The 14,281-nt window shown below is 39.0% G+C and overlaps 1 protein-coding gene across 21 annotated transcripts in view; it reads left to right on the top strand.

The window, feature by feature from the left end:
* PBRM1 (polybromo 1) overlaps positions 1-13,410 on the top strand; it is a 66,325-nt gene extending 52,915 nt beyond the window's left edge. For 10 of the 21 annotated variants that reach the window (XM_074152775.1, XM_074152774.1, XM_074152778.1 and 7 more), the window contains 4 exons: positions 5,829-5,984; positions 8,377-8,447; positions 9,710-9,926; positions 10,264-10,756. In XM_074152775.1, coding sequence (XP_074008876.1) covers positions 5,829-5,984; positions 8,377-8,447; positions 9,710-9,926; positions 10,264-10,436 — 617 coding nt within the window. In that variant the 3' untranslated portion in view covers positions 10,437-10,756. Of the gene's footprint in view, positions 1-1,849; positions 2,009-5,828; positions 5,985-8,376; positions 8,452-9,328; positions 9,331-9,709; positions 9,927-10,263 lie in introns of all 21 variants that reach the window. The other 11 variants (XM_074152782.1, XM_074152781.1, XM_074152780.1 and 8 more) reach the window with 4 other exon arrangements.
* Positions 13,411-14,281: the final 871 nt, after the last annotated feature.

Here is a 14,281-nt window from a genome sequence, read left to right as displayed (position 1 = left end):
GGCTGAACTTCTAGACACCTGCTACAGTTCCCTTTGGCAGCGTTGTTCCATCTGTTAGTTCCATGGCAGTCAAAGCATGGATATAGACTAGAAAAAACTCAAATACTGTCCTGCGTCAGGTCCTTCTTCAAAGCTCAGCACTCTGAAGTCTGGTAAAACTGATTGCTTAACAGTAATTTCTGCTTCATCAGTGTGTCTCCAGAACTTTTGCTTTTGTCTGACCATTTTTTTTTTAGCTGGCCAAAAGTAGGTGAGAGTCAGAACATCTGCTTCATCTTTTCCACAAATGCTTGCTCTGCACTGAAGAGGATTATCTCATTTTTCTACTTCAGGATCTGCCTTTACATGTCTTGTGTATTTTGTGCTCAATCACATATGAATTGCCTGTAGTAAATTCAAGAGTTTCTTTGTGTCATCTCTTCCTGAAATGACAGAAGTGAAAAGAAGGAGGGGAATGCCTTTGGAAATGAAACTGGTCTTTCAGTGAATGGAAGTAGTGCTAGAAGCTGCAGAAATAAGTTCTACAGAACATTTATGATAGACATTTGAAGTCATATATTAGAGAAAATTAGTAACTTTGGTAGGATGCGTAACTTAATCTCCTTGATGAACTTCTTCTTAGCCTTTGTTTGACAGAGGACCTTGATTGCTGTTTTAGTGGCAGTTTTCATCTTTCACCAACTGCAAGAGAACTTCTAGCCCTGCATTCATTGTTATTAAAATCTGCTGGAGATGTATGCTGCATTCATTTATTCTTTGTTGTTCCTCATTGCGTCAGTCAGATACAATGTTCAGAGTAAACAAATCAGCAACTTGCATGCCCCCAGAGCACCTTGAGTGGGCATTCAGTATATCTCCCTTTTTTGTTTGCTTGGTTTGTTTGTTTTGTTTTGTTTTTTTTCCTTTCTTCTTCCCATGACCCTTTGCCCTTCCCTTAATATAAAATTGTCCTCTGGTCAGATTCTCCTGCAGTAGATCTTTTGTTCTTGCAGTCACAGTGAGAAACTTGATTGAGATAATGACCAGATTCATCGTACAAAGGACACACATGACCTCCAGTGAGCAGCACAATGTGAGTTAGACATCTTCAGAAAAAAAAAAAAAAGAAGAAATAATAGCTCAAAGGGGACCAAAATGGGGAAAATGACAGAAAGAGGCAGAGAAAAATATTTTTGGTTCATCAAACTGCTGCTTGTTATGTTCCAACCACTAAGGACCTGTCTACACTAGGGAAACTTTGCAAATGCTTCCCAACTTTGCCACCACTTTTCAGCTGCATCAGTAGAAAAATACATGAGGAGCCCAAGAATAAACAGGCTGCCGGCTGGCACTGCTGGCTGCTATTTGTGTCTTACTTTGGGGCACGTCTTATAGACAAGGTGCTTAAAAATTCCCGCAGCAGCTGGTAGCAGGTCTGTGGGAGAGCTGCCAGCCTTGGCTGTAACTGGTTTAGCTGAGCCAGCGGTGTCAAAAGAGGGAACGTTTTGCCATGTTTTCCTAGTGCGGACACAGCCTAGTGCTGGGCTGCTGCTTCATGTTGGTAACACTGGTGTTATTATCAAATTTGTTCTTTGACTTTTAAAATTTTTTATTTTATTATTTTTTATTTATTTATTTATTTTTTTAGAAAAAGATAAAACTTTGTGGAATATTTTTCATGAAAGGTTCTCTAAAAGTCTTAGCTGCAGCCACATGAAATCAAATCATATGCTGTATAAAAAGATTCATCTGTTCTACTTTATATTTGACTAAACTATGCCAGTGTTTGAATAGTCCTTTTTAATGAACAGATAATATTTTGAAATTCTGGGTTACAAAACAGAACTGAAAATCTAAAATACTTTTACAGAGCGGGCAGCTAAAGTTGCTGAGCAGCAGGAGAGAGAGCGAGCAGCACAGCAGCAGAATTCCTCCCCCCGGGCAGGCACTCCTGTCGGGGCTCTTATGGGGGTGGTGCCGCCACCAACACCAATGGGAATGCTCAATCAGCAGTTGACACCCGTTGCAGGTAAAAAGTAGGAGCTATGACCATTTTTTCCTCATCCACTATATCAACCCCCTTCATAACTCTGAACACTCTCTTGGGTCGCTTTGTTCTTACGGAAGAAAAAAGTTCAACCTCTTCAGTCTTTCTTCATAATGAGTATACGTAACCGCAGCGGTAGCCTGATAGTCCCACGTTACTTGCTCCAGCAGTGAGTAGCCTGTTGAAAATGCAGGGAAAAAGGGTCCTCCTTGTGCAGTGGTCCTGTTCTGTTTGTGTGCAGTCATGTTTATTCTCTCTACTTTGCAGAGTTCATGTTTAGCCCTGCTATGGCAGGAGGGGAGCAAGATAAACGCTCTTCTAGTGCATGCAATGTCAGTGGAAGTGGTAAAGTAGGCAAATTATTATTATTATTATTTTTTTTTATTGTCAGGAAGGTGAGAGGCAAACAGAATCCAAACCAGATTTTAAATCCAAACAAAAGCTTTACAGAATTGCTGATTAGACACTGGTACTCAGAGCAGACTAGAATCTAGAGCCATTGCAGGAACGAATATGAAATGCCAATGTTGCTGGTTATATCAGGTGATTTTCAGAATCGAACTGAGTTTTGAGAACTCGTCCACGAGGTCCCTGTTGCTGGGTGTTGTGCTCGTTACCAGTCATAATCTGACTTGAGTTCATAGGGGGTATGCTTGGAGTAAGTATCTTCAGGATCAGATCTGAAGACAGTGTAGTCCACTGGAGATTCTTGTGTGGGAATCAGCCATACATTGGTGAGAAAATGAATTAGGTATGACCTGATAGGTTATTTTCCTTCCCCCATTTCTAATTAAAATAATTAGATTATTTCAGTCAAGGTCAAAATAGTTACAAGTAGGTAAAAATGAGTATTTGGAGGTTTTTGTTTTGAGTTTTGGGGATTTTTTTTAACTTTCCCTGAAGGCATTCCAATTACTCCATTTATTCTTTTGTCATTTTTCTTTTTCTTTTCTGTCTCACAGGCTGTGGCCATATTTAGAGCTGACAGCCTGAAGCATTTTTCATCACGGTCTCTAGATCCCTTTTCAGTAAACAGGCTGCATGGATGTTTAAACTGAAGGCACATTCCTTATTTGGTTCATGGTTTCCAGATTACAAAGCATTTGTTTACACTGAGTTGCATTTTTTAAAAATTTTTTTTCACTTTCTTCTTGGTAATTTTCCTCTGAACTGTTCACAGTTGGTGTATGTTTGTGTGTGTGTATGTGTGTATACACCTACCTGTGCATATATTAAGAAAAAAAAAAAGAGTTCTCCAGTGCTGATCTTTTTTGTGAGTAACCTACTTCAATCCAGAATATGTAGAAACATCGTCATCCTTTGTGGTTGTGTTTTCCTGGTTTGGTTCTTGTTTTTTTGGCATTGAGTCACTTTTCCAATTTTTTGGAGGTAGGTGTTGATAGGCATTATACTACACTTCCTTAAAACTTTTCCAAAAACATGCATTCTGCAAACAACACATGCTAACTTACTTCCTGCGGCGGCAGCCTCAAAAGCAAACCTTTAAGACCATCTTATTCAAGCGGTTAGGCATTCAAGTCTCTTCGCTTTGGCATTATGAAATACTTCCTTAAAGTAGATGATCAAGTGGATCTTTTTAAACTCTTTGTATTTTTGTGGCCCATTTTAAAAACAAAGTCTTTCATCTGTTTCCACACGTCTTACTTAGAAGTATCTTATTCTATTGAGACCTCTTTCACATCCTCCTCCATCATTTGATTACTTTTTTCTAGTTCAGAGAATTTCTCTCATCGCAGAAGTTCATAGAACTTCTTTATGGCCCACAGTTCCCAGAAATCTGGATACCTTCTGAGATGCATTTCTCTTAGTATTCAGCGCTCTAGTTTCTTGTAAATTTAGGCATTACAAAAGTTTATTTAATCTTACATTGCTATTTTACTATAAAAAGGAAGAAAAGTAATTTGAAAGACCTCATAAGTCACAGCTGTGGGAGCTGGAAATAGTTTCCCCATATTTACTAGTTTAAAATCAAAGTAGTAACTCATAAGTGGGGTATGAAAGTGGCTGCTTTAATAACCTTGTGATGAGCTACAAGAACTGATTTCTCATGGAGATTTGATTAATCCAGCCAGTTGTTGAGTGAATATTTCATTTGGAAATGTAGAAGTGAGCTTTCATGATTGATAAACACAGGGTTTTTTCATTGGAGGTTTTTGTTTTGTTTGTTTTAAAGCTTCAGAAGTGTATGTAACTGCGTTGACAATGTGAATGGAGCTCGGGGTGCACTGAAAGTACAGGCTAAAAAGTACAGTGAAAGCTCTTTAGGGATGCTTTTGTTGTTTTTCTTCTTTTACTTTTTCCATTAGAAATATGGCTTTCACTATGTTAATAAAGAGGTACAGGTGAGCTTCCAGATATTCAAAATAGGTACCTAAGACCTATTTAGTAAGTGTCAGTCTAGGTGTCCTGTGGAAAATGAAGGCTTGAGGGAGATCAGTTCTTCATTTTCTTGTTGTTTGCTCCATGTAGAACTTTTGGAATTTCAGGTTTCTCTCCTTTGTAACTCTTCCTGAGGAAGCGACAAACTTAGCTTGTGTTTTGGAGCTGCTCAATTTGTTTTGATCCTGGGCTCATGACAGCTGTGTTTTCAGTCAGAGCTGGTGTGAGTTTTCAGTCAGTCTTAATCCAGAAATCCCTGTTCTGAAAGTTTCTTTTATGAGTTACTGGGAGCGTGGCAAAGACTCAGTAGGTGGTTTCTTGGAACAGACTATAGAATCCCCAGCAATTTTGCATTTCTAAACTAGCCTCATCTCTCTAGACCTGCTTCTGTCCTCTGTCATCTTTTCATTGTCTTTCCAACAGCTTTCCTTGGTTACCTGACAAAACATCCATTTAAATTAAAAAACCTAGAAAAGAGGTGAGGGACAAGCATGTTCTGTTCCAGGACCTAATAGATGTAGCGCAGTTACATTTTGTAGGTTCACCTCATGGATAGCAACAAACCTGAGCCAAAACCAGAATAAGCTGTAAGTTGTCCTCCCTCACACACAGAAAACGGAAGTTACGAGCAGCAGCACAATACTATCTTTGCTATATCATTGATATTCCTATGAAGACACCTTGAAAAACATTGTTAGTCAAATTCTGTAAGGGACTGCAGGTTCTCCTTGTAAGTCCTTTTACTTCCCTCTGTTGCCATGAGTTTAAGTCACTGCAGCACATCCAGTGCTGCCAGGTTTAAAATTTGAGTTACTTCCTTAGTTTATACTGGAGATGGTTTAATAAAAATCACCCCTGTCAATGCCATTAGTTTTAAGTATGCGACTGTTCCAGGGCTTTTGTATGTTAATTTTGCATTTACACTGCAGAAAAACGTATAGGTTTTATTTTTGTTCCAGTTGGGTTTGGTCTCCAGGGCAGCCCACACAGCAGGGCTGTGCGTGGAGCTTGTGCAGTTAGTGTTGTGTTGGGAATCGGTATGCAGATGGCAGAGCTTTAAGCTGTATTAAAATTGCTTGCGTTAGTAACATTTAATTGTGGCTGAATTTATTCCTTGTGTTAACATATCTGAATATTCAGCATTTATTGCCCCATGAGAAACGTACAAATACACTAAGTACTAATTCATCAGAAGTATAGTGTTCCATATTTATAACTTTTTATTTTTAATTTTTGTTCATTTTTGCAAGATACTAATTGTAGTATCGTCTTGCTGTACTAAAGGTGCTTTTTTTTTTCCTTTTGTTTTCTTTTTTTTTTTTTTGTGGATAGTGCATGTCTTACTGTGTAGATCATATTGCATGTTATTGATGCATGTTTGAAATTTGTTGTGTCCTTCAAGGCATGATAAGTGGCTATCCACCGGTGCTGCCACCTTTGCAGGGCCCAGTTGATGGCATTGTTAGCATGGGCAGCATGCAGCCACTTCACCCAGGGGTGCCCCCACCCCACCAACTTCCGCCAGGTATGCCAGGCATCCCAGGCATCCCACCACCCGGTAAGAACGTCATCCTCATTCGCTCCTTATTTCATTTTCATGTACTTGCCGTTTAACCAGTTGTTACAGAAATGATCTGCAGCTTCTTTTGGTCATAGCTTTTGTTTCTCAACATCGCAGGTTTGTTCAGCTGCAGCTCACGCAATGCACTGCTGAATGGATAAGGTAGATGCAAAACCTTGGCACAACAGCATGTCCAGTAAACCAGCAGGGAAAGGTTACTGGAGAAACGTGACGCTGCTCCAGCCAAAAGACCTGGCAATTGGGCTTGAGTTTATCAGAGGTCTGAGAAGCTGAAATCAGCCTATTGATATCCATATGTCATTTCAACAGCATCCTTCCACTCCTCCTTTTCATTTAAGATGGGCTTATAAATGAAATTTATTGCTCTTATTCCTTACCAAACTCTTTTTTGGTATGTTAATGTTTATCGGTCAGACTGCGCTTAAATCAGCGTGGTCACATAACACCCCTTGGCCATTGGGGTGCTGACATTTGTTATTAAAAAAAAAAGTGTTCAGATTAAACCTTGTTGATAGAGCAGTAACTGGAAGCATTTGGGGATAAGGTGAGCTCAGTATACTATTGTGGCCAAATTTTGAATTGTTTTTTTGAGAGCATGTCTACTACACATCTGCTATATTTTTGCCACACTTGGTGAAAAGTGAGGCTGAATGAAACATAAAATTTTTTCCAGTGTTAATGCCATTAGCATGTCCCCCCAAATGTTCATCTGGCATCTGATCCCGCTTTCTGCTGATTCTTTCCATTTTTACCTCTGATAACTCATACGCCTGTTTAAAAGATGTGCATCCCATATGCTCAGCAGTTAAACAAGCTGTGGACAAAAGTGGTCTCATTTGCCACTTGCAACGGTGTGTTTATCAGAAGCTCTGTTAAGACTTTATGTATCTGTATGTAAATTGTTTTAGGTTGGATTTTTTTTTTGTTTGCTTGTTTGTTTTTTGTTTTTGTTTTTTTTTAAATCCATCAGTGTTAGGTGTGCAGCTTGCAGCTTCGCTGGTAAGATTCACCATAATGTCATGTAGTGGGAGTAGGAAAAGAGCTTTGTGTCTGTGAGCTGTGACCAACCCGCCCAGGCACTGACATTGAGCACACGTCAGCCAATGCAGGTGCTGGGGAGGTGAATCCAGGACAACGTGTTTCTTTTGAAGAGTTTTTCCCACCGGAGAAGCGGGCTGTATGGATGGTGTTTAAAACTGAAAGGATATGGATTAGGGAAAAAATAATGCCTGGGAGTGGAGGACCACAATTGGGCAGGGTGGGTGAAGGGTGAAGCTGTGCTCTGATGCTGGAAAGGTGAGGGTGCCCTCCTCCAGACCTCTTCACTTTGTACCAAGAAAAAGCCGTGCCATATTCCACAAGTTGTATTATCAACGTTTTTCCCATCTTCTGACTTGCTGTTAGCACAGATACATTTAAAATGGGGCCTGTGATCAAATGGGAAATGCATTTGAAATATGCTTTAGTGTGCAAAATGCAGTGGTACATCTTTTGATCACTGATACAGAAATCTGCATGCAAATTAAACCCTCAGGAAGAGCATAGTTAGCTGGCAGCTTTTCCAATGAATGAATACGAGAAGTGGCATAAACAGAAATAAAAGTAGCAGCACACATAACTCATTTTTTTCAGACCAAAGCATCTGTATGTAAAATATCAGGAACTGCATGACTCTCATTTAGGTTTGTAAATTTTTGTATGTAAGATGGACACGGGTGTTTTCTGCTGCACGTTGTGCAATAGGAAAAAGCCTCAATGTGTTTGAGGGAAAGCTAACAGGTTTTTGTTTTTTTTTTTTAAATTTATTTCAAATGTTCATCAATCTCATATATAAGACTATTTAAGCTTAACCTGCAAGTTGCGCTTTATATTAGTGAGATTTAACAGAATTTTTGCAATGGCTTGGATTTCCTCCTGCTGTGAATGTATTTTATAAAACTGAACACAAGGAAATGTTAAATGTTGTTAAAAGAAATCAGCATTTCCTTTCTTAAAGGATTCTGGAAGATCCTGTCAAGCCAAAGGTGGATATTATAAACAAAAAAAATCAGTCAGGCAATCACCAAGTAATGTGAAAAAACCTGAAAACCAAAACTTATTCACTTTGCATTTCTTTAATTATATTGATACAACAGGCCACGTATCAATGTTTGGTAGTTGTCATGTTGGCTTTTTTTTTTTTTTAATTCATTCAGAAACTTCTAAAGTGTTTTTTTTATTGGGGGAGAGGGGGATATTTGAATGTTGTACATCTGCTTAAAATAATGTGAGCAACGGTAGCAAAGTATAAATTCTTACTATAAAAGACCAAAGAGGTGTTTGTCACTGCTCTGAAATAAGACTAATTATTTTATATTTTGGAATATAGGTGTTATAGGCCAAAATGTGTCCCCCATGGTAGGCACTCCAGCACCCGGAGCAAGTCCTTTTGGACAGCAGGTGAGTCATTTTTGCATTATTTATGAGGCTCTAAGACTCCGAATTAGCATTTAAATTAGCATTTAAACAACATCTGAGTTAAGGCATGTAGGGCTGGCTGCACATAGCCTTCCCAGGGAGAACATAAACCAAGCGTACACCAATGTATTCAGAACCAGTTTAGAACCAGTTAATTAATATTTAGAACCAGTTAGTATCTTATACTCAGAGTAAGATATTTCTTGGTTGAATATTAGACTAATTATGTTCTGCCCAGTGGGATAACTTCTGCAGACAGTGTTTTGTTCTGTTTTGTTTTCCTTCTACTAAACGAAGATGAGTTATTTCAACACAGTGTTAAAGTGCTGATAATTTAGGTTTTGCATGCTTGGGTGATGCAGGGAGGATGCTGTCCACTTTCTCAGCCGTTGATGAGTGTTTGCTCATGTATTTCACAAACTGACAAAGCAGATGTTCATCGGCAGTTCAGAATTTGTGAGTTTGGATAACAGTGATGATCAGATGTTCCTTCCCAGTGATTAATACAGATGAAGCGTTCAGCACATTTCCCATTTTATTGACTAAATTTTTGCATTGTAAAAAGAAATGTGATTTTGGCTAGAGAGTGTAAAGAAATCCAGAAGTTAAGTGAGAAAGTAGTAAAGTGTGTATGTCATGACAATGAGTTACTCCAGACCACAGGATGTCTGTGCTAAGAGTTCTCAGTACTGCTACTTAATCACAGTGGTGGGAGTTCTCTGGGACTGGTGTTTTTGGTTTAGTTGGGGTTATTTTGGTTTGGGTTTTTTTGGTGTGTGACTGTGATTTTTGCCTGGCAGCGATTAGCATTTATCCCATGGAAGTATCCCAGTTATCCAAGGATCAGGGTCAATTTGGATTAGGTGTTTTGGAGGTAAACCCTACACTTCATAGACCACAAGGTTTGTGATCAATTGTGAAATAAAAAGGAGACAAAAGGAGTAATTTAGGGTAATAGGACAGAAGAGAAATGGTGATGGTAATCAGAATATGTTTACATAGATTAGAAATATGAGCAATGTTGTCTGTTAAATATGTATATGGTTGGTTTGAACTTCCTCTCTCTGTGCATCTCGGTGACCCCACCAGATGGCCCTGGCTGAAGGGGGTGTCTTTCAGGGAAATTTCCTTATGCCTTTGCTCATAACCTGTTTTGAAGCTCCGTTGTATGAGGATGCACAGATGTGAAGCGGCTTTCCTGCAGTTCCCTCAGATGTGATCTTTCCATCACTTTGTCATTGCAGATAGGAATCCTCGGCCCACCGGGACAGCAGGCACCCCCTCCCTATCCCGGCCAGAGCCCAGCGAGTCAGCCAGTCATGCAGCAGCCCACGACTCCCATGTTCGTCTCCCCTCCACCAAAGACACAGAGGCTTCTTCATTCTGAAGCCTATCTGAAATATATTGAGGGGCTTAGTGCTGAATCAAATAGTATTAGCAAGTGGGACCAGACCCTTGCAGGTAAGGCTTTTGATACAGAGTTGGGCGTTTCCAGACAGAACACACTTCTTTGTAACCCTTAATATTTTCTGCTTTTGTGGAAAATGCTAAATAAATCTGCTGCTTACTCAGTGAAATGTACACATGCAAGTAATTGTTAAAAACAAATCAACAGACTGGGAATATATATGTTATCAGCAGGCTAATTCCATCGATGTTGTATCAATCTAAGAATCAACTGTATGGGCTTAAATATAGGGATAAAAGTTATTCTGTAGAATTATATTTGCCTTTTTCTAGAAAAATTGTGGTGGATATCAAAGCCAGTAGTTAATCAGACCTTTTCTTGACTTTCCAGCACGAAGACGAGATGTCCACTTATCAAAAGAACAAGAGAGCCGACTCCCTTCACACTGGTTGAAAAGCAAAGGGGCTCATACCACAATGGCCGATGCGTTATGGCGTCTGCGAGACTTGATGCTACGAGACACCCTTAACATCCGCCAGGCATACAACATAGAAAATGTTTAGTTGCATAATTGCTTCTTTCTTTGATACCGGCATATAAGGAGTTTTGTGGAACAATAGCTGTTTTAGTTACTGGGTGGGGAGAGATAACCGACAATAATTTGTATTGCATTTTACTGTACATTGCAAGACCATTTTTATATAAGGACACTTTTAATAAGCATATTTCACTTTTTGTTATATTAAGTTGACTTTATCAAATACACGGATTTTTGCATATGTTTCCTTTGTTTGAAAGGCGATTTCATAATTGGTTAAGTGTAGTCAAGGATTCATCTTTCTTATACTTTATTGCTGAGAATCTGATGCCATTGTTTTTATATAAAATAAGAAAAAAAAAAACAAAGTATTTACAGATTGGTACAGTGGAATGTGAAATTAGTCAATAGTTTACATCTTAGAAGAATGTGTGTACATGTGTTTGTGTGTGCTAGCCACTTCCAGCAGAAATCTCGCTTGGATGTGAACAGGGAGGATCTTGTAAAAGAAGCTAAAGGTAAGATGTGCATTGAGGTTAGGGAAGAATGACATTTCTGGTCAATACCGAGGCAGCTGAGAGGGTCGCAGCAATCATGGAAGTGGTAAGGTGGACGGGACAAGGGTGTCTTGACTGCTAATGTTGTCCAGTCCTGTCCAGTTATTTAATTGTGTAGCCAAGGCCATTGCGATGCTAAATCAATAACAGAATACATGTGCTGGCGTGCCCTTAGAAGGTGACATGTTTCATCTACTATGACCTGCTTTGGGGGTTCTGCGATGTCCCGAACACCGTGCAGCGGGAAGGGGAAGCTTTCATCCCTGAGCAGTGCTGTCTGCATGTAGGAGACAGGCAGAACTTCAAACCAGTTCAGGTCGTGGAAGGTAAGTTAGAGGAGAAGGAAAGCTGAGTTGTTTTGATAGTGAAAGTAACCTGATGTTTTTAAATTCACGCATATTCTGTTAATGATTGGGCATTGTAAGACATTTTTGTATGCTTTCTTTAAGTGTATTGATTCACCTTAATGAAAGTTTCGCAACACAAAATTTGAGAGAAATTTGACACATTAACTTTAAAGAAAAATACTACTGTATGGTATGTGTAAGTTCAGCATACCTAGTACATTGGAGAAATAGAGTACTTTCATTGCAGCCGTCAGAGGGTTTGGCGCTTTTTTTCTTTTTTTTTTTTTTTAGCTAAGTAAGGTAGGTATAGACTCTTCTTGCCAAATTTCAAGGTTCTGACTGCCTTCTACTAAAGACTTACCTGTCCTCGTAACTAACCAACCTTTTGGACTGCAAAGTTCTTTGTTTAAAGGTAAATCCTTTCATGTATTTAATTTTAGAAAAAGAATTAATACTTTTCGATTGCATTAAGTAACTGGGAAAGCTGTATTAATTTGAAAAAATTATTGGCAGGAACACGGTCACTGCAACTTAGTCCAAAAGAACTAATTTACTGATACACTTCATCTTACTGCTAGAGATGTTCATCACGTGGAGATGCTTTTTAAAGTCTAATAGTACAGAACGTTTTTATTTGAGTACATTTGGCAGAAGGTTAAATATTTTTCTTCAAATACTGCATATCTTGGGTTCTGTTCTGCTGATACAATTGATGAGGGAAGTGACATGTGCAAGTATAAACTGTTATTTAATTTTACTGGCTAATTCCTCTCCCTCTCCGTTTGAAATCCTCCAGTCATTCAACAGAAAACCATGTAATGACAAATAGGCACTTAAGGACAGTTTAGGTCAGATGTGCAATGGATGTGAAGAAAATGTAGCTAAGCAACGTATAGGGAAACTACAATTTTGAACTCTACAAGTAGCACACCTGTGGTACAGAAATTCTTTACCGGCCTTTGTAAATGATCAAGTTTATTTAATAAAGTAGAAACTGAATAGTCTTAGACCACCCCCATATATACAGTATCATCTTAAAATGAGTTTAAATTACCATAGGCTTTGCAATTTTTAGCCACAAAGATGGGACATTGAAGCGAATCAGGCAGCAAATCCTAGTTTTTAAGTATTTGGAATTATCATGGATTGTACTAATACACCACCAGATTCTCTGGCTTCTCAGCATTAACAAAAATTACACCAAAGAACCTGGGATGGATTTTAGTTAAGTTATTGTTTTATTTATTTTCTTTTGAGGACTGGATGGGACTCCCTTTGGAGCCTGTATAACTCAGATGTTTAATTTATCTGAAGGTCAGTGGTGAGCAGACTGGCAGCACTGGCTCTCTCCGGCCCGAGCAGCTGAAGCCCGACTTCCACTGCTCTTCCCGGCCCAGGAGCAAGAGATTGGAAGTGCAAACGAGACCTGGGTCCTCCCGCAAGGCAGTGCAGAGCACTACCGCTAAGCCACTGGGCTGGCCCTAATCAATTATTTTAAGCTTTGTTTATTTATTTCAAAATCATGTCTCTGTATATTGGAGGCATTTCAGTTGATTGCAGTAAAATTTAGGATATAATGGCTACAGTCTAGAATTCAAAACCAGCAAAAGAAACTGTTTTCTGACTCTGGTTTAAAAAAAAAAAAAGACATGTCTGTCTGTCTTTCTCTTTCTCTCTCTTTGTGGGTGTTTGAACCCCTCGTTTGTTTTCCACAGCCATTCATTGTACTGGCGTAAACAAAACTTTCATATTAAAATAAAAGTATGTATGGGAAATGGTTGGCTTCTGTGAGAGTGCAAAGTAGATTAATCTAGGACCGGTATTTTCATAAACCAGTTGGAGACAACTAATAATTATTTTTTCTCTTCTTCAGTCCTTCCCTTCCATGAGAAAATTTACTGTTTGTGTAAAAATTCAAAACGTTGGTGTTGGTGACTTTTTTTTTCAGCGTATGTTTTTGGACCTGGTTAATCCATGCTTGGCTTTTCATTAGATCTTGTACTCCTGAAGGTTAAGCTGCTAACCAGGTTTATAACATGTATGTACCATCACTTTGTTTACCTGAGTCTTTTTAATTTGAATAAAAATAGTTTGCAAAGTGTTTTGGATTAACCAGGTTTGAGTGTCCCATCAAGACTTTTGTTAGGATTTTATTTCAAGTAATTCTGGCTGTTGCTGATCCAGATTCTATCAAGTCCTTGGTACGTGCGTGCTTGTGTGTGGGTAAAAAATCCTTTTTCTATTGTCCTCTGTATTGCAAGACGTGCCTGGTAGGTGCTCAGAACAGTGACGCTGAAAAATACGGTTGAAAATTGGGTCATAAAGAGCATGAACAGTAAACCTTGAAAAATATGTGACGCATCGGGAACAAGCTGAGTGGAGATAAGATTCAGTCAGTTCCAGTTGCCCCCACGTTAATTGCTTTGAAAATAAACAGCACGCCTTAATTTCATACTGGAAGCTAACCTGGTTCAGGACTCTCTTTTATGTAGCTGTATAATAAAGGAAATTAGAACAGCAATATGGAAAAAAAGCATCTTTTACACAATAAAATCCAGAATAGAAATTTTCTTTAATACCACAGACAGCAAGAAAAATTAAGTCGTATCAAGCTCTCGATTCCCAAGGTGCCTCTGACATATAATTTACAAAGAGCAATTTAAACAACCAGAAGAGATAGGATTATATTTCATTAACGTGCACTCATGTCTTCGACCTGGGGGATAAACACTGCCTGTCATGCAGGCTGCCAGCTTTACAGAACTTCACCTTTACAAAACTGGATGGTAGATGGTGCAGTTGCACAGAGGACACTAATTCTCATTGTCCTCCACATTGTGTTTGCTCAGTCTGAGATACTGAAAATCATCCGTAGATGAGAGATCGGTCCTTCCTGCACCAAGAGGGATCAGAAATCCAGTGCAGAAGTCAGGCTATGCTGATTATCGTCTGTATCGTGTGTTATC

Source organism: Numenius arquata, chromosome 8 (genome assembly GCF_964106895.1).
Source record: "Numenius arquata chromosome 8, bNumArq3.hap1.1, whole genome shotgun sequence".
Taxonomy (NCBI): Eukaryota; Metazoa; Chordata; class Aves; order Charadriiformes; family Scolopacidae; genus Numenius; species Numenius arquata.
This window is presented reverse-complemented; position numbering and strand designations above follow the sequence as displayed.